Source organism: Quercus lobata, chromosome 3 (genome assembly GCF_001633185.2).
Source record: "Quercus lobata isolate SW786 chromosome 3, ValleyOak3.0 Primary Assembly, whole genome shotgun sequence".
NCBI classification, from domain to species: Eukaryota; Viridiplantae; Streptophyta; class Magnoliopsida; order Fagales; family Fagaceae; genus Quercus; species Quercus lobata.
Genome location: NC_044906.1, coordinates 73,132,669 through 73,151,951, shown reverse-complemented (window position 1 = coordinate 73,151,951; position 19,283 = coordinate 73,132,669). Strand labels below are relative to the sequence as shown.

The following is a 19,283-nucleotide window of genomic DNA, read 5'->3' as shown; positions in this document are numbered from 1 at the left end:
GCGCCAACGCACAAGCCTTTCCCACAGACGGCGCCAATTGTAAGGACTCAATTTGTAATGACCCCAAATTGGTGTATTGGGTTCGAACGTTAAAGGCCCAAACAATAAAATTTGTAGAGAGTGGGCTAAAAGGCTAGGCCTTGGTGAACGGACAGTAGTTAGTCATGGTATTTACGATGATCGTACAGAAATGTACTATGCTTACTTAAGAAGACTTTCTTCTTGGCATGGCCTGGGTGGCTCGGTTCTTGGCCTCCGTCCAAGGAGCTTAATGTTCTTATTATTCCCTTTTTTTATGCTAGGTTACCATGGTCCTGGCAACGATACATAATGCTCTTTATTTTTTTATCGCCCCTCTTCCCGTGGATAAATTCTTACATTATATAGCCCCTCTCAGTTGATCCTGACCTTCCATCTGTTGATCAGGCAGGTAACTACTTGAGTGCTTGTCTCATCAGTTGCCTTCCCCCACTTTCTGTTAGTTGCAATAACCGAAACCACACTGTTCAGGGGTCTTTTCCCATTAATGTGACCAGGACGTTTGTTGGCGCATTCAATGCGGAGGTGACAGCTTTTCCTTGAACCGTTCCCACACTGTACCCCCATGCGAGTCCTACTGTACTCGTCCTTTCTTCTGGGAGCGCTTTAGGGTCTGCCTTTGATGGCGTGCCGTTCTTGCCTTCTGGGTTTTGGGATGCCGAGGACAGGATTGTCCTCGGCTGCATTTCTAGGCCATTTGGACTTTCGCTGCATGTCCTCGGCAAGGTCTCTCCTCGGCGCGGGCCTTGAGCCCTAAGGTAAAGTGGGCCGGGGTCACAAATTCTCTGGCCCCACATTAGTGTTTATTGTTATGTATTTTATTTTTATTTTTTTCTCATATCATTTTATTTAACATTTAAATTCAGCCACATCTCCCATATATATCATTAAATTATTTATATTTCCACTCCTTTTTTATATATTTAATGTCATAGAATCATCATTGAATTTTGGAAAACGATAGGTTGCCAATGGAGAGAGAGAGAGAGATGGTATAAAAAAAAAACCAATATAAAGTAATAAAGAGTAGATAAAGAAAAAAAAACAAAACGTCAATTAGTAATAGTTGATTGGAAAATAAAACGGTGGTTAAGAGGAGTAAAAAATAAAATAGAGATGGCTATACAGTGGACATTGAAAACTTTATAGTGCAATAAAATCAACCATTACATTCACTTAATTAAATCAATAATCAGTAATCAACAATTAAATATAATAATACAAAATTTAAACTTAAAACTAATCAAACTCTAACTAGAGAAATTATATTTCCTATCATAACTAAAAATTAGATGTTCTTCAATAATTTGGAAATTATTTTTTAAATATTTACACTTTCTTTAACATTTCTTCTTCCCTTACCTTTTCATCTCTCCACTACCCTCTAATTTAATATTGCTATTCATCTTCCCCTTCATCTTCCTTTATTTGTCTTTTCTTATCCCTTCCCTCTTACTATAAATTTGTCACTCTTTTCCATTCTTTGCATAGTTTTCTCTCACAGAAGATTTCTCTCTCTCTCTCTCTCTCTCTCTCATAGTTTTGGTGGATTTTTATTTATTATTGCATCTCCGCTTTAGGTTGATATATTGTTGTGTTTTTAAGAACTCTAATTTAGGTTGATACAATTTAGTTTTGTGTTTTAAGTTATTATTATTATTATTTTGCTCTTTGATTGTTAAATTTTATCCGATCACGTTATTAAAAATTAAAGATAGTAGATAAAAATAAGATAGAATTCCATTATAGAGCATAATTTGAATAATTTAGTGTTTATTGTTATATCTTTTGATTTTTCTTATTTTTTTTCTTCTCTTCTATTTTTTTTTCTCATTTTTTGACATTTTATTTAACCTTATATATATATTTATATAATCATAATCTTCCTACACCATGACTTTAAAAAATCTATTGAATAGTTCTTCATCTTATTTAATGTCAATGTTATGCAAATTATCAACCAATAAATTTATGATAATGGTAAAAAAATACTATAGACAAGATTATGAAAAATGTGATAAAACTTAAAAAAAAAAAAAAAAAAAAAAACCTCTTTTTAAAGTCTAAAGACCAAAATAGTATTTTACCTAAAAAATTATTACGCGTAACGTTCGGGTCTGCGACTAGTTAAGAATAATGGGCCGACATTTGATCATCCATTGCCCAAATATATGAACTAGTCAAAAGTGAAAGCCTTTATTATTCTCTTTTATAATCCCCCATTGGTTGGGCCTTCAGCTATGCCTCAAGTGAAGTCTTTTTGTCCGATTAAGAACGTCCTAAAATCACCATCGGTGTTGAAAAAGTCAGTAGAAGAATAATAATTTTTATTTTTCCACCTGCTTCAACTTACGCGTTTGATGTAATATATGACAGCACTATAACCTTAAATTATGCATTGCAATTTGCAGCAAAGCCCCGATTAGATAATACAAATTACCGTTTACCGAATAAGAAAAAAAAGCCCAGTCATCTTTTAGGCAATTTCTACACCTGCCTAATGTTTGACTCTTGTTACTCTAATTCATTCATTAACTTGATCTAATAGTCAGACAGGAATTCAGAAATCAACACTGTTAAATGGGTAGAATAACTTCAGAAATTCAATCAACTGAGGCTTAATATTGATAGGAATGCTGCTAATTGTTTGCAAGGGACTGACATGGTTCTAAGTGTAGATTGTTTGCCATGACTTTCAAAAACATAGCAGTCTAGATTATCTCCAATGGAAATTGATTAGTCACCTTGAATAATATAATTATTCTAGAATAGCAAAAAAAGTAACAAAATTGGAGTTGGAAAACAGACCAAATCCGCCAATGACCAACACTAGCGTGAAAGTGATGGTTAGCTGAAACCTGAAACCAAACCAAATGTGATAGTTAGCTGACCAAGTCTAAAGTATAGCACCATTATATTAAAAAAGACAAAAAGAAAAATCAATGATCAATGATCAGTGACTTTCCAATGTCATACTAACCCCTTTCTTTTAATTGTCTTCTCCTCCTAATGAAAGTTACCAGTCCAGGTTTTGCAAGATTGGGTGCTCATAAACCAGAAGGTCTTGTGAGAGCAGCTACAATTGGATGTCGGTAGGAGCTTTTCAGAACTTTTTTCCTTTTCCTTTTATGTGAACCTCAGTATGAAAGCTCAATGATGCTCTCAATGTTGATGAGCCTTTCGTAGAGATAAAGATTGTAGAATGTATGAATTAGTTTATAGGGTTGAAGTTCTTATAAGCTTATTGTTGATGTTATCTAGATGAATTCTATAGGCAACATAGTTTCTGTATGCATTTTTTTTAAAGTGACATTAGCATGATTAAGCTGAGTCTTATGAGAGAATTCATTTTGAACTACTCTGAGTAGCTAAAGCACATCTCATATAATATGTACAGGTGTTTTAGTGCAGTAATAGGAGCCACTAACCTTCATATCTCATATATCTCCTTGGTGGGGAGAATTCCCAAAATTTCATGATTCTCAATTTCATATAATTTGAACTGTGAATAGTGTATTTACTACACTGCACTAATCACATGATCTTTGTAGATTTTCAGAAGTTAATGAGCTTACAGTGAATAACCAAGAGGCTGCAAGCAAGTCTCATTCCCAATCACTGAAAATAAATTTGAAAGCATATTACTGCCCTACAAGGATAGACATATAGTAATTATAGTATTCTTGTCTTTTAAGTTTGTCAACTTGTGAAATTCAGAAAACATCATTAAAGATAAAATCCCACAAATCTGAAATACTAATAGCTAACTTATGGAACTTATACATCCGTTTAAATATTTTGTGTCATGCCAGTTTGTGTTGTGATTTTTTGGACTTTTTTACATGAAGTTCTGATCTTGATCTGTATTAGATTAATTATTTTTTTAATTTCTGAAGAACACAAGTTACAAATATGCTTTTAGCACAATGTACCATTAGTGGGGAACCTATACCTGACCTTGTTTGAATTGAGTGAAGACAGAATTGGGGAATCTTATCACTGCCTTTGTAAAAATAGGTTCCTTAACCTGAAGACTGATGGGTACAGTGAATGTTTAATAATTTGTCATTCATTTATGCAGCTGAAGGAAGATGCAACGCCAATTGTAAATCTTGCAGAGTCCTTGTTGGCATCCATTTCAGAGATTATGACAGCAGTTGTATGCATAGAGAAAGAACATGAAAACTTCATTGAATTTGGATGCTACCTTTACAGGGCTTCTCTGGCCATAATGGAGTTGCTCAAAGCAGAGAATTCACCAGAAAATGCAATAGAGATTCTACAAACACTATCCCTAAACGTTGACTTGGCCAAGGATCTTGTGAAGAGATGCCAAGAAATCATTAACGCAATTTCAGATAATGAACAAGGAAGCATTATAGCACAGCTTGAGGGGGTGATAAATCACACAGGAGAATCCCTGAGCTTGATACCATCTTCCACATTTGGAGACCAAGAATATGTTAAAGTTGCTATCTGGTCATTATCAAATGAGATGCAGAATGCTCAATTTGGAATTGGCCAAACTCTTGCAGTTAAGACCAAGCAGCATGATACAAGGACATTGTCTTTGGAGAAGCAACTGAAGGAGGAACCAGCACCACAAGAGACAGATCTCTATCCCATTAATGTTGATGTTTCTATAAACGATCATCAGTTCTTGAATATGCCTCAAAAAATTGAGGCATTAAGGAGCACAAGTTCTGACATCACTAGAAAACCTGGAAACCTGAACAGATCCTTAACCACATTGCCACAGGCGACTCAGTATATGGAGCCTCTTTATGAAACTTTCTTTTGCCCACTAGGAAAGAAGATCATGGACAATCCAGTCACCATAGAAACCGGAGTAACCTATGAAAGGAATGAAATTACTAAATGGTTTGAGAAGTTTGAAAAATCAGACATTTTCTGCCCAGTCACAGGGCAGAAGCTAGTGAGTAGGGCTTTCAACACAAACAAAGCTCTGAAGTCCACAATAGAGGAATGGCTGGAAAGGAATGAAGCATCCAGGATCAAGGTTGCACGGACAGCTTTGTCTTTAGCCAGTTCAAAGGATATGGTACTGGAAGCAATAAAAGATTTGCAAACTATCTGCCAGAGGAAAAGATACAATAAGGTACAGGTTCGCAGTGTTGGATTAATGCCATCTCTCATTAAGTTTCTGGAGTACAAAGACAGAGATGTTAGATGTGCAGCAATAGAAGTATTACAACTATTGTCAGAGGATGATGATGAAAATAAGGTTTTAGCTCTTCACTTTTCTCTGATTTCAAATTGAATATCATATCAATAATGAAAAACAATATGATGAACAGGAACTTAACCTATAGTCTTAGGTATGTTTTTGTTTGTCAAAATTATGAACACAGAAATGGTGACTTTATAGGAGACAAAACTTAGTCTCAATCAGTTGTATGACAAAACAAGGCCTGCCATTGTGGTCAGTTATAGATATCCAATGAATTTTTGGAAGTATACTTTGCTACCCTATTAGTGTGGTGGGGAACCTCAGCTGCAATTATCTAGACATGAGATTGAACCAAGCAGACCAATCTTTATCTGCAACTTCCATTCATGAACTTGAAACCTATTTGAACAAGCACTTATTTTTCAAGGATTCTAGATGTGCGTTTAGCTTTCTATTATTGGTGTCTTGTTTATATCTATCTACTGTGAGTATTTGCACTCAATGACTTCACCAAAAGTGAAAACCATATCTTATTCTTAGATATATGTAATCTTTGGTGGTTAATTTTGCAGGAAATGATCGCTAAAACAATGAATATTTCCACAATAATTGATATGCTGTCAAGTAGTCACCAACCAATAAGGCATGCATCCCTGCAGTTCTTGCTTGAGCTTTCAAAATCCCTATCTTTGTGCAAGAAAATTGGGTCAGTTCCTGGAGGAATTCTAATGCTGATCAATATTAAATACAAACATTCAATTGATGCATTTGCTTCAGGAAAAGCTGAAGGAACCTTAAGGAACCTAGAGAGGGTGCCAAATAACATTAAGCACATGGCAGAATGTGGACACTTGGAACCCCTTTTAGATCATCTTACTGAAGGTAATGCTCAAAACTTCTTCTCAGTCTTTCCAAGCCACCTCCAAGTAATTAAAAATAAAAATGTTTTGAAACAGAACAAATAAGACATTCAAAGCTATATTTAAAGGAAACATAGTTACAGAACAAGAGTAGCAGCTAAACTATACAGAAATTGAAGAAACTAAAAATGTATTTGGACTTTTGTTATGAACCATTTGTGTATCTCCAAGGAGATCATAGACTAACGGCATAGTTTGTAGAAAGCCATATGCTCTAACCAAAAGTAATGCTGACAAAAAATGAATCCAATAAACAGGTTGTGAAGAAATGAAGATGGAAATGGCAAGTTACCTTGGGGAAATTGTTCTTGGACATGACAGCAAAACCTTTGTGGCTGTGAGGGCTTCCCCCCATCTCGTAAAAATGGTTCAGAGTGGAAACAGTCTGAGCAGAACGGCAGCATTTAAAGCTCTGGCTCAGATCTCATCCTACCAGCCAAATGCAAAAATTCTTGTAGAAGCTGGAGTAGTAAAAATAATGGTTGAAGAGATGTTCAGTAGGAGGATCTATGATGAGCCTATGAACTCAAAAATAGAAGCAGCAGCAATACTAGCAAATATATTCGAGTCTGAGCTTGAGCTTGAGAAGTTCCAAGTGAATAATCATGGCCACACTATAACTTCTGATTATGTGGTCTACAGCATCTTTGACATGCTGAAGAACTCAACCCCTGATAAACTCAACATCAATCTTATCAGAATTATCTTATGCCTGACAAAGACCCAAAAATCAATAGCCACCATTGTCTCAGTGGTCAAAACGACTGAAGCAAGCCACACCCTGACTGAACTCATCAATAATCCACATGATGATCTTGCCATAACAGCAATTAAGCTGCTGTGTACACTTTCACCCTACATGGGCCACACACTAGCTGAAAGGCTCTGCAAAACCGGAGGCCAACCTGAGAGCCTAATCCAGAGTCCTGCTGAAATAAACCAAATCACAGAGAGACATGCAGTTTCAGCAAAATATGTGGCAAAACTCCCCCACCAAAACCTAACGCTAAACCTAGCCATTCTGAGCAAGAATGCAGTCCCTACAATCCTAAAAACAATCAATCAAATCCAAAGAAGTGGAACAAGATCAAGCAGGTATGCAAGTGCTTATTTAGAAGGCTTAGTGGGCACTCTAGTCAGATTCACAACAACACTATATGAACCTCAGATATTGTTTCTAGCAAGAAACTACAATTTCACATCAGTGTTCACAGAGCTGCTCATAAAAACATCTAGTGATGAAGTTCAGAGGTTATCAGCAATTGGGTTGGAAAATCTCTCATCACAGTCGATAAATCTGTCAAAAGCACCTCAAATTAAGAGAACCAAGTTTTTGAAGTTGTTCTACTTACCCAAGTTCCTATCTTTTGGTTCATCGAAGAGGAGGAAACTACCGGGTTGCCCAGTTCACAGAGGGGCTTGTTCTTCAAAAAACACATTCTGTTTAGTTGATGCAAAGGCAGTTGAGAGGCTGTTGGCTTGTTTGGACCACGAGAATGTTGAAGTAGTTGAAGCTGCATTGTCAGCTATAATTACATTGCTAGATGAAAAAGTTGACGTGGACAATAGTGTGAGCATGTTGAGTGAAGCAAATGCTGTACAACGTGTTCTAAATTTGGTGAAAGAGCACCAGCAAGAGGGTCTATGGCAAAAGTCACTTTGGGTGATTGACAAGTTCTTGATGAAAGGTGGGGACAAGTCTGCTTCGGATATATCACAGGATAGGTTGTTGCCTGCAACATTGGTGAATGCTTTCCATCATGGGGATGGCAATACGAGGGAGATGGCTGAGAAGATTTTGAGGCATTTGAATAAGATGCCAAATTCCTCTACTTCCAACTATACCATGTAAAATCGTCCCTCTCCCTTTCTCTTCTTTATGGTCTTATTGTAATGCTGCTATTGACAAAGTTGTTAAAGATGGAATAGTTTGTATATTGATGTATATTATGTGTCTACGGCATTGTACAGCAGAAAGCCTTATATACGCTAAGTATGTGTAAAGTACAAATAATATGGATATATTACAAGTACACAAATATAGTATACTAGGCTAAGCTCGATGGGCTAGGTTAGACTAACCTATATACTAACATCCCCCCTCAAACTTGAGGTGGTAAGGAGGAAGCCAACTGGGGTAGAGGTGATAGGCCAAGTGGGTGAGTTTTGGTGAAGATATCAACAAGTTGGTTAGTAGAGGTGATAGGCCAAGAATGTATTGACTCCTTGGGTAAATTAATCAATTAATTAGCCAGGTGAATTAATTAAGTCAATTTAACATGCATTACGCGTAGTAGCAAAAACAAATCACCAAATAACTAAATGCAGCGGAAATTAAATTTGACACAGGTGATTTGTTTACGAATTGGGAAAACCACCGAGGCAAAATGATGCAGATTGGTTAAGGAAGAATAAAATATTTTAATATTTTATGTTGTTTTTTTTATTTCCTGGTGGAATTAGGTTTTATATGCTTTTCCTAGTTGAATTAGGATTTAAATTGTTTTTCTTTTCCTAGTTAAATTGTTTTTCCTTTCTCAAGTAGAAGTAGGTTTTATAATATCTTTTCCTAAAAGGAGTAGGAGAAATTTAATTCCTATAAATACTCTTTATAGAAAGGTTGATTGTTGTTATGCGTTGATTAATAAAAGTTTGTTAGAGATGTTTTCTCTATTATTTTGCCTACTAGCCTAGTGTTCTTGTGGAACTTAGGTTTCGTGGAAGAATTGTAGTAATTGTGTGTTACAGATTCTGCTTCTACATGTCCACGCTGCATCAGTTGGTATCAGAGCCAGGCTTGGTTCCTACTATGGCGCAAAGAGGAGTACGTGGGGGAAAACCTATTGCCATAGATGACGTGTATGAATGTGATGACGTTGCACGCGATGCGCAATTAGAGACGTTCTTTCAAAGAATAGAGGAGTGGTTTGATGCGCTTTCAAAGCAGCTCACCGCCTTAGCCGTTGGAAGTCAACCTCAAAACTACCATCCAAATCCATGTTTTGTGGAGGAGGAGGAGGATCTTGATATCGAGCAAGAGGGCTGCGATATCAAAGAGGATGATGAATATATTGAAAGAGTTTGTCAAGTAGATTGAGATTCTCCACCAATTTATGATGACTATCTTGAAGATTTTAGTTAAGGAGAAAATATTGAGCTTGATAAAAATAAAGTCATATACATACGAGATGAGCCCATAACTCACATCATTGATGAGACTTTCGACATTCAAAAACAAAAGGTTATTGATCCCTCCTGGGAGGATTTTATTGAACAAGAATTGATAGAGGTCAACAAAAGGCATGAACGAATAATTTTAAGTAATCTTTGTCGAGGAGGAAATATGAAGTTTTTGGATGTATGCATGGATTCTTTTTTAGTACTTGCTTCATATATCCCACCGTGGCAAAATAAGTCAAGAATAAAAATCCGTACATCAAGATTTATTATGAGTGAGAAAAGATTGATAAGTAGCATTTTGATTCGCCTTGTCTTGCACAGAAGAATAGGATGGAGAGGATTATTCGGGATTCCAATTGATCGTGAAAGATTGCCACAAAACTCGAGGACGAGTTTTCCCCAACCCCGAGAGAATGATACAGATTGGTTAAGGAAGAATAAAATATTTTAATATTTTATGTTGTTTTTTTTTCTTTCCTGGTGGAATTTAGATTTATTTGCTTTTCCTAGTTGAATTAGGATTTAAATTGTTTTCCTTTTCCTAGTTAAATTGTTTTTCCTTTCTCAAGTAGAAGTAGGTTTTATAATATCTTTTCCTAAAAGGAGTAGGAGAAATTCTATTCCTATAAATACTCTTTATAGAGGGGTTGATTGTTATTGTTATACGTTGATTAATAAAAGTTTGTTAGAAATGTTTTCTCTATTATTTTGCCTTCTAGCCTAGTGTTCTTGTGGAACTTAGGTTTCGTCGAAGAATTGTAGTAATTGTGTATTACAGATTCTGCTTCTACACGCTTACGCTGCATCAGTTGGTATCTGAGGATCTTGATATCGAGTAGGAGGGTTGCGATATCAAAGGGGATGATGAATATATTGAAAGAGTTTGTCAAGTAGATTAGGATTCTCCAATTTATGATGACTATCCTGAAGATTTTAGTTAAGGAGAAAAGATTGAGCTTGATAAAAATAAAGTCATATACATACGAGATGAGCCCATAACTCACATCGTTGATGAGACTTTCGACATTCAAAAACAAAAGGTTATCGATCCCTTCTGGGAGGATTTTATTGAACAAGAATTGATAGAGGTCAACAAATGGCATGAACGAATGATTTTAAGTAATCTTTGTCGAGGAGGAAATATGAAGTTTTTGGATGTGTGCATGGATTCTTTTTTTAGTACTTGCTTCATATATCCTGTCGTGGCAAAAGAAGTCAAGAATAAAAATCCGTACATCAAGATTTATTATGAGTGAGAAAAGATTGATAAGTAGCATTTTGATTCGCCTTGTCTTGCACAGAAGAATAGGATGGAGAGGATTATTCGGGATTCCAATTGATCGTGGAAGATTGCCACAAAACTCGAGGACGAGTTTTCCCCAACCCCGAGACAGTGATGCAGATTGGTTAAGGAAGAATAAAATATTTTAATATTTTATGTTGTTTTTTTTTCTTTCCTGGTGGAATTAGGATTTATTGCTTTTCCTAGTTGAATTAGGATTTAAATTATTTTTCTTTTCCTAGTTAAATTGTTTTTCCTTTCTCAAGTAGAAGTAGGTTTTATTATTTCTTTCCCTAAAAGGAGTAGGAGAAATTTTATTCCTATCAATACTCTTTATAGAGAGGTTGATTGTTGTTATGCATTGATTAATAAAATTTTGTTAGAGATGTTTTCTCTATTATTTTGCCTACTAGCCTAGTGTTCTTGTGGAATTTAGGTTTCGTGGAAGAATTGTAGTAATTGTGTGTTACAGATTCTGTTTCTACATGCCCACGCTGCATCACAAAACCCCACTGGATGAATTTAAAGTCACCACTCCCGAGAATTTACTATTATTAAAATAAGCGGTTACAAGTAAAGGAATCTCAGTACTTTATACCAACCTACAGTTGAACCCTTACCCCCAATACACAATTGGACTTGTAATGTAGAAACAATCTTTCCTTTCAATGCATGGCTCTAAGTACGTGACTAACTAATCGATGCACGGATCCTAGTATGTGACTAATACACCAACTTGAGAAAGATGTTGGCTGCAAAGTTCTTCAATTTATCCACAAGATGAAAATCAAGAAGCTTATTGGTCACAAAACCCTACGGCGTACAAACGTAGCAGTTTTTTCAAGAGAAAGATGAAGTAGAGCAGATTGCCTCCAATCACAACATGCATGTTACAACAAGTGTAACAACCTTATGACAGCCCTTAAAATAATCCTTATATATGTCTAGGGTTGTGAGAAAAGAATACCTAAACATATAGCTTAGATATGCGTGAAAAATAAATCTGGAAATCTAAATTTTGTAATTCTCGATAGATACATCTATCGAGCTATCTGTCGAGTTTCAAATATTAAATCTCGATAGATACATCTATTGAGATATCTGTCGAGATTTAATGAACAACACTTCTTCACTTGATTCTTGGATAGATTTGCATGGTTTCAATACTTGGACTTGAAATTGTTCATTGAAGTATTAAACACATCCTAGATCTATCCAATTACAAGTAAAATGCATTTTGTCAAAGGATTAGCCAATTCTATATGATATATGTTCATAACATGTTCCATATATGTCCTAACAATCTCCCCATTTGGCAATCCATGACAAAACCACAATAAACAAATGAAATATGAGGGAAGTCATAAATCACTCAACTCATACTTGTTGAATATAATAAAATCTACCTTAACACAAACTCTTGAAAAACTTTGCAAGAAAAGAGTTTATGACATGATAGATTTTGACAACTAGTATTTCTGAAACAGTTTAAACAAAACTCATCAAGGCATTTTAGTGTGAAACAGAAATATAAGATTGCATACATAAATAAGAAATATGTGTATAAAGAAATAAAAGAAACAACACATGGAGAGATAGGTGAAAATGTGATAACAACATCATCAAATATATATCAATAATGAATACAGTGTTTGCTATCACTAAATGGCCACAAGACCAATGTACAAGAGATAATGTATCTAAAGGAGAAAGAAGAGAACCCTAATCTCCTAAAATCCCTCATTAGGGAACACCTGTAAGATGAGTCTGCCGCTTTCTTTCATAACAGAGCCGGGAATAACGGCTGGCATAGAAGTCTCTCGCACGTAAGGAGATGCTGCTGCTGGATGTCACAGTTCTGGGGCGCCATGATCCTTCTCTCTGGAACAATCGAGGGCATTGCCTTCCTTCAGCTTTCAAAGGTAGAGGCTGCATCAATCATCGCTCAGTGAGCTATTTATTGCCGCCAATAGCGCTTTTCCAGAAAAGATACATAAAGTTCTCACTATGTCCCTCATAAACAAAATCACTCCTCCTAACAAAAAATGTCCTATACTAACTCTCCCCCTATGTACATGACTAATCTCATACCCAAACTACTTCCCCTTTTTGCCACAAATGACAAAGGGCAAGTCACTGAGAAGCAGTCATCTCCTTGTCACCGGAAGAGCTAGAATCCTCATCCTCATTAGCATTATCATCACCGGAGCCATCATCGTCGTCCTTGTCCTCTGAAGCCTGTGGAGATGGAGATGGAGACGCGGTGAAACCACCTATGACAGCTTGTTGTCATGCGATACAACCAACATGGGTGTTCACCTGACACAACTCATCATTGAGTGTCAAGGCGAGCATCCATGCACTCAAGCTATGCCATGATGGCCTCAAGAGTCACAACACTAGCGGAGGAAGAAGGTGCAGAGGTGGATGGAGTAGAACGGGCTGGAGGAGTCGTCTTCTCGGTCCATGGCCATTTCAGTCAAAGTTGGGCCTCGCTCTGTCTAACGAACACCTAATGGCACCTATGATGGAGAAATGAAGAGACTCGGGAAAAGAGACAGAGGAGTGGTGAATGATCCTCATGATAGCAGAAGGAAAGATAAGCTTATCACAGGTTGCCATATCTCTATAGACATTGATGAGAGAGAGAATAAAGTGAGAAGGGAAGTCTATGGTGAGGTCCTCGATGAGGGACAAGAAAAAGCGAGCACGAGGCTCAATAATAGAATTATAGTGAGACAAGGGATGTAGAACAAATGTCATCACCATATTCAGGAACCTTGGACCTTTTGCAAAGTTTAAGCATGAGGTGTTTTAATGGTCACTCCATGATGAAGGTGTCTCACAAAAGAGAGACAAGAGTTCATCTTTGGACATAGTCCGCAGACAATGACATCCAGGGTAATTAGGATATGTTACCCTCGGGACAGGTAGCACATTGGAGATAAGCTCCGGAGTGACTCCTATACGGATACCTCAAACAGAAGTGATGAAACGAGGTATAGAATAATTGAATTTGTGCATATTGGAGTAAAACTCCTGTATGATCACGGAGGGACAACTTATCGAGATCTCACAAAAAAGACTCCCATCCTCTACTGTGAATGACAGTGGGTAGATCAGTATTGAAGAATTCCAAAAGGATAATGTGGCCTTCCGAATGAATACCACGTTTGGAGAAGTTCTCCAAGAAGTCCTGACGGGCCTTCTTATCACGAAACCTGACATGAAGTGGAGTAGGGTCGAAAGAAGATGATGCCCCAGAACGAAGAGGGTTCCCGGGATGGAGCGGATTTGAGCTTGAGTGCCATGCACAGACTATCTGAGAGAGAGAGAGAGAAGCAAAAAAGCACCAATCAACAGATATACCAAAAAGAGAAAAAAGAATGGTACGTATGCATGAATAATGCATGATCATGTGACGTGCAGCAAGAATATCATCATGGGCTCAGCCCAATTCAAACCTACCAGCACACAAGGTTCCAACATGGAAAACACACATCTATAATGCATGAAACATTGTGAAAATGCAAATGTGATGCAATGCATGAACATATAACATCATTTATGCAAAACCCAAACCAAAAAATTTCACAAATAACTCATCAATCTCCAAAAACCCCAAAAAATTTTCAAAACCCAAAAACCTAGGTCTAAAAGTATGAAATGCATGAAGAAAGAGAGAAAACGAGATCATACCAAAGGTAAAAAAACAAGGTTTAGGCCAAAAATCAAGTGGGGAAGACGAAGGGGTTGAGAAAAAGGTGTTTGGGAGAGAAAAGAAATTGTTTCTGTCGAGAGAGATTGAAGAAAATGAGATCTAAAATCGTATTAGATCTATTTATAGAAAACGTGTCTCAATGGATCGAGATCTATCGAGGATCTGTTGAGGTTCTATCGAGAATTTGTCGACGGTAAAAAAACCTCGATGGATCAAGTTGCTATCAAGAATCTATCGGACAGACAGAAACTTTCTCGATGGATCAAGAATCTATCGAGACAAATTCCAGAAAGTTTCGATGGATCAAAGATGCGATAAGATCTGTCGAGAAAAGCAGTCCAAGGGTTTTGATAGATGGCTATCTGTCGAATTCTGTCGAGCTTGATAAAAACAGTTTTTCAAAGAAGAGAAAAACACAAAAATGAATGCAATCAAGCAAGCTATTAAACCAAAAATCCAAATAACATTTTAAGCTTTCAAAAACATCTCTCAACAAGAAAAATGTAAAGCATTTAGATCCAAAACACACACACACTAAACAAGTCTAACCAATTTTATATTTCAAAAACAAGTCAAGACAGTTTAGTGAGCATATATTGACACATGTATTCTTTGTGATGGCCAAATCATATTGTACTTGCACATGTATTAAAAGTAGCAAAGAATTTTGCGTGTTGTGTGTGAAAAATATCGCAAAAGTGTATAAGTGTCTACATGTTATGACGATTTGAGATATGAGAGAATCAATTTAACTCACACACAATCATAACTGCTTGATGGGAACTATCACCTTCGAGGTGCATCCTATAACTCCCACATCTCCTACAAACACGCTTGCAACTATATTTAAAAGCATTTTGATTCTTTTTGCTTTTGATTTTCTTTGCATATTTTTTTTCTTTTAAGCATATCATGCATGGGCATATAATAGAGAAAAGAAATACCCAATTATGTTAAGCTTTGATATTGCAATTTTGCTATGCCAGAGCATACAGATGTCATATCATGATTGGTGGGAAATAGTGGTGAGATGATTATTTATGCCTTTCTCTTAGGATTTTTTAGTCATTCCTACTAAAAAGAGTGATATGAATGTTAAGTGCAAGAGATCACTTAATCTTATTCATCACGAACATGTGCCACAAAGCTCACTTACTTAGTTGTGCATATAGCTGCTCATTTTAGCTACAAAAGATACAAAATTTAGAAAACTTTGTTTCAATGGCCATCCAAGGTACACAAGTACCAATGTACACAAAACACACACAGTTTTTGTATTTTTCTAATTTTTCATTTTATTTTAATTTTATTTTATGAAAAACAAAACAAAGCAAAACTGAAAACAAACAAACAAAAACATGTTAAACAAAGCATATCATGAAACTGGACTGACTCAAAACAAGAAAGCAAAACACACAAGTAATTCAAAAACAAAAAGAGAGGGAGAAAGAAAAAGTGACTGAATCACTTTGAGCCTTTTTCCTTCCACCTCTTAGAAGAACCTTTCTGTTGAGCAAACCTTTGATCCGGCGGTGAAGGGAAAGAATTGAAATCGTTCAAGTTCGAAAGGAACATGAGGGCCTTAAGAAGATTTCCAAGAGGAGCAAAAGAGGATGGAAATTGATTCTGGTTTCCAGATGGGATCATACTATTGCTCTGTTGAGTGGCTAACCACTTATAGCAATTAGGTCGAGTATGTCTTGAAGCTCTACAGTGATGATAGAGATGCTGCTTCTTCTGTTTAGACTTTTGATTACTTCCCTTCTTAGTCCTAGGGTTTCTAGTCTCTTTCTTATCAAGCTTAAGGGGTGCCCCTAAAATAGATTTTCCCTTGTCTATGTTCTCACTAGCTAAAACAATTTTCATATCATTATTCTCATATTCAACATTATTAGCAAGTGAAACAAACACAATAGTACTAGAAGAAGCAATATTAGGAGAAGAGAAATCATACCCTAAACCAGTTCGATCAGAAGTAGATTTCTGAAAGTTAAGCATCTCATCAAGTTTTGCACTGAAAGTCCCTTCCAATTGAGCTCTGACTTGGAACAGCTTCGCTTCAAGCTTCTTGGTTTTCTCAGCCAAGAAATTGTTTTCAAACTACAAAACTTCAATGGTCTGATTAGCTTCATCAACCTTTTTGGAAAACTCTTCTCGGTTAAGTTCCACATTACTCAGTATCTTGGTGGCCAGCTTATACAATTTCTCATGCTTTTCAGAGACCTTGTACAACTTTGCATAGGCAGTATGAATGTCATCCTATTCATCCATTTTCTCAAACTTAGACTCCACTAAGTCCTCTTCTTCATCTACCTCTTCAACAATCCCCTTAGTAGGATTTACCATGGCAGTGAAGGCATTCAAGATTCCTTCATCATCATTATCTGAATCATCCTCAAGCTCAGTGTCACTCAAGGTAGCAACAAGGGCTTCGCTTTTCCCAATGGTCTTGAGATAAGTTGGACATTCTTGTTTCATATGTCCAAAGCCTTGACACCCGAAGAATTTTGGTCTGGAGGGAATAGTGTATTAACCGCCATCCTTAGCATCCTTCTTCCCTTTATCTTGGCTCTTAAACTGTAAAGAACTGGATTGCTTATGGTCTTTGTTGAATCGTTTCGCATTGGAATTCTTCATGAACTTTTTGAATTGCCTTGTGATATAGGATTTTATCTTAGAATCTTCATCATCCAAAGACTCATCGGTGTCACTACTTTTGGCCTTCAGTGCCATGCTCTTGCTCTTGCTTGATTTCCCGATTCTAGACAAACCCAATTCATAGGTTTGCAGGTTGCCAACCAGCTCTATCAAAGGAATTTGATCAATGTCCTTTGATTCCTCAATAGCAGTGATCTTGGCATGGAATCTCTTTGGAAGAGATATCTGAGTACCTTTCTTACAATCTTGGGTTCGGGAATGGTTTCTTCAAGATTAAATGTAGAGTTCACTATGTCCTTGAGCTTGGCATAAAACTCATCACATGATTCATCCTCCTTTATCTTAATCTCTTCAAAGTTCGTAGTAAGCTTTTGAAGCTTTGAATCCTTGACAGCCTTAGTCCCTTCATAGGTTGTCTGGAGGATAGTCCTTGCTTCCTTTGCAGTTTCAATTGAGGATATCTTCTTGAACTCCTCATTGATGACCGCATTGAATAAAGCATTCAATGCTTTGTTGTTGAAGTTTTCCGCTTTGATCTTAGCATCATCCTAATTAGCCGGCACTTCCTTTTGCTTGGACTAGCCTATTTCCATAGCTTGCCACACCTTCTCATCTATAGACTGTAAAAAAGCTCTCATGTGTACTTTCTAGTATGCATAGTTAGTGTCATCAAATAAAGGAGGTATAATTAAAGATTGTCCTTTATCCATGACAAACAAGGGTCAAAGGATCACACAACGAAGATTAACCCTAATCAGAGTGTGCCTATTCTGATACCACTTGATAGGCCAAGAATGTATTGACCCATTGAGTAAATTAACCAATTAATTAGTCAGGTGAATTAATTAAGTCAATTTAACATACAATACGCGTGGTAGTACAAACAAATCACCAAAGAACTAAATGCAGCGGAAATTAAATTTGACACGGGTGATTTTTTTACGAATGGGGAAAATCATCGAAGCAAAACCCCACCAGGTGAATTTAAGGTCACCACTCCTGAGAATCCACTATTATCAAAACAAACGGTTACAAGTAAAGGAATCTCAGTACCTTATACCAACCTACAGTTGAACCCTTACCCTAATACATAATTGGACTTGTAATGTAGTGACAATCTTTCCTTTCAATGCACGGCTCCAAGTACGTGACTATCCAATCGATGCACGGATCCCAGTATGTGACTAACACACCAACTTGAGAAAGATGTTGGCTGCAAATTTCTTCAATTCATCCACAAGATGATGATCAAGAAGCTCCTTGGTCACAAAACCCTATGGTATACGAACACAACAACTTTTTCAAGAGAAAGATGAACTAGGGCAGATTGTCTTCGGTCATAACATGCATGTAACAGCAAGTGCAACAACCTTATGACGACCCTTAAAATAATCTTTAATATGTCTAGGGTTGTGAGAAAAGAAAACCTAAACATATAACTTGGATATACGTGAAAAAAAGATCTGAAAATCTGAATTTCGTAATGCTCGATAGATACATTTGTTGAGCTTCAAATATTAAATCTTGATAGATACATCTATCGAGAAATATGTCTAGCTTTAATGAACAACACTTTTTTCACTTGATTCTTAGACAAATTTGCATGGCTTCAATACTTGGACTTGAACTCTTGTTCCTTGAAGTATTAAATACATCTTAGATCTAACCAATTACAAGTAAAGTGCGTTTTGTTAAAGGATTAGCCAATTCTATATAACATATGTTCATAACATGTTCCACATATGTCCTAACAAGAGAAAATGGAGAACAACTAGAGATTGCCTTTCTTGAGATGCTAGCAAGTGATGTGGGAGTCGATCTCAATGTGCTTGGTGCGTTCATGGAAGACATCGTTATGAGCAATGTAGATAGCACTACGATTATCACAGTAAAGAGGAGTGACAGTAGGCTATAGAGCATCCATATCAGCCAAGAGCCATCAAAGCCAGACAAGCTCACAAGTGGTGTTAGCAAGGGCACAATACTCAACCTCAGTACTGGAACGGGAAACCACATCTTGCTTCTTGCTACACCATGAGACAAGAGAAGTACCCAACAAGAAACAAAAACCTGTGATGAAGCATCGATCAGTTGGATTACTTGCCCAATCTGTATCTTGAGAGAAGACTGAGAGGAGTAGTGAAGACCATGATAAAGCGTGCCCTTGATGTATCTAAGAATCCGAAGAATGGCAACATAGTGGATAGAACGAGGGGCGTCCATGAACTTACTAACCATACTTATGGCATGTGAAATATCCAAGCGAGTGACAGTGAGATAGATCAGACTACT

General features: G+C 36.7%; 1 protein-coding gene across 2 annotated transcripts; it reads left to right on the top strand.

Annotated features, from left to right (window-relative positions):
- Positions 1-2,851: 2,851 nt before the first annotated feature.
- Positions 2,852-8,121, top strand: LOC115979285 (putative U-box domain-containing protein 42). Of its 2 annotated transcripts, none has more exons than XM_031101285.1 (4): positions 2,852-3,127; positions 4,121-5,284; positions 5,803-6,112; positions 6,408-8,121. In XM_031101285.1, the coding sequence occupies exons 2-4, from the start codon at positions 4,187-4,189 to the stop codon at positions 8,000-8,002; spliced, it is 3,003 nt and encodes a 1,000-aa protein (XP_030957145.1). In that variant the 5' UTR covers positions 2,852-3,127; positions 4,121-4,186; the 3' UTR covers positions 8,003-8,121. The 2 variants fall into 2 exon arrangements, with proteins under 2 accessions (XP_030957145.1, XP_030957143.1); XM_031101283.1 differs by having other exon boundaries at positions 2,852-3,131.
- Positions 8,122-19,283: the final 11,162 nt, after the last annotated feature.

Excerpts from the sequence above, each read along its gene's own strand:
- LOC115979285 (XM_031101283.1), top strand. Across the intron at positions 5,285-5,802 it reads AGGATGATGATGAAAATAAG|GAAATGATCGCTAAAACAAT; the intron begins GTTTTAGCTCTT and ends TTAATTTTGCAG. Across the intron at positions 6,113-6,407 it reads TTTAGATCATCTTACTGAAG|GTTGTGAAGAAATGAAGATG; the intron begins GTAATGCTCAAA and ends TCCAATAAACAG.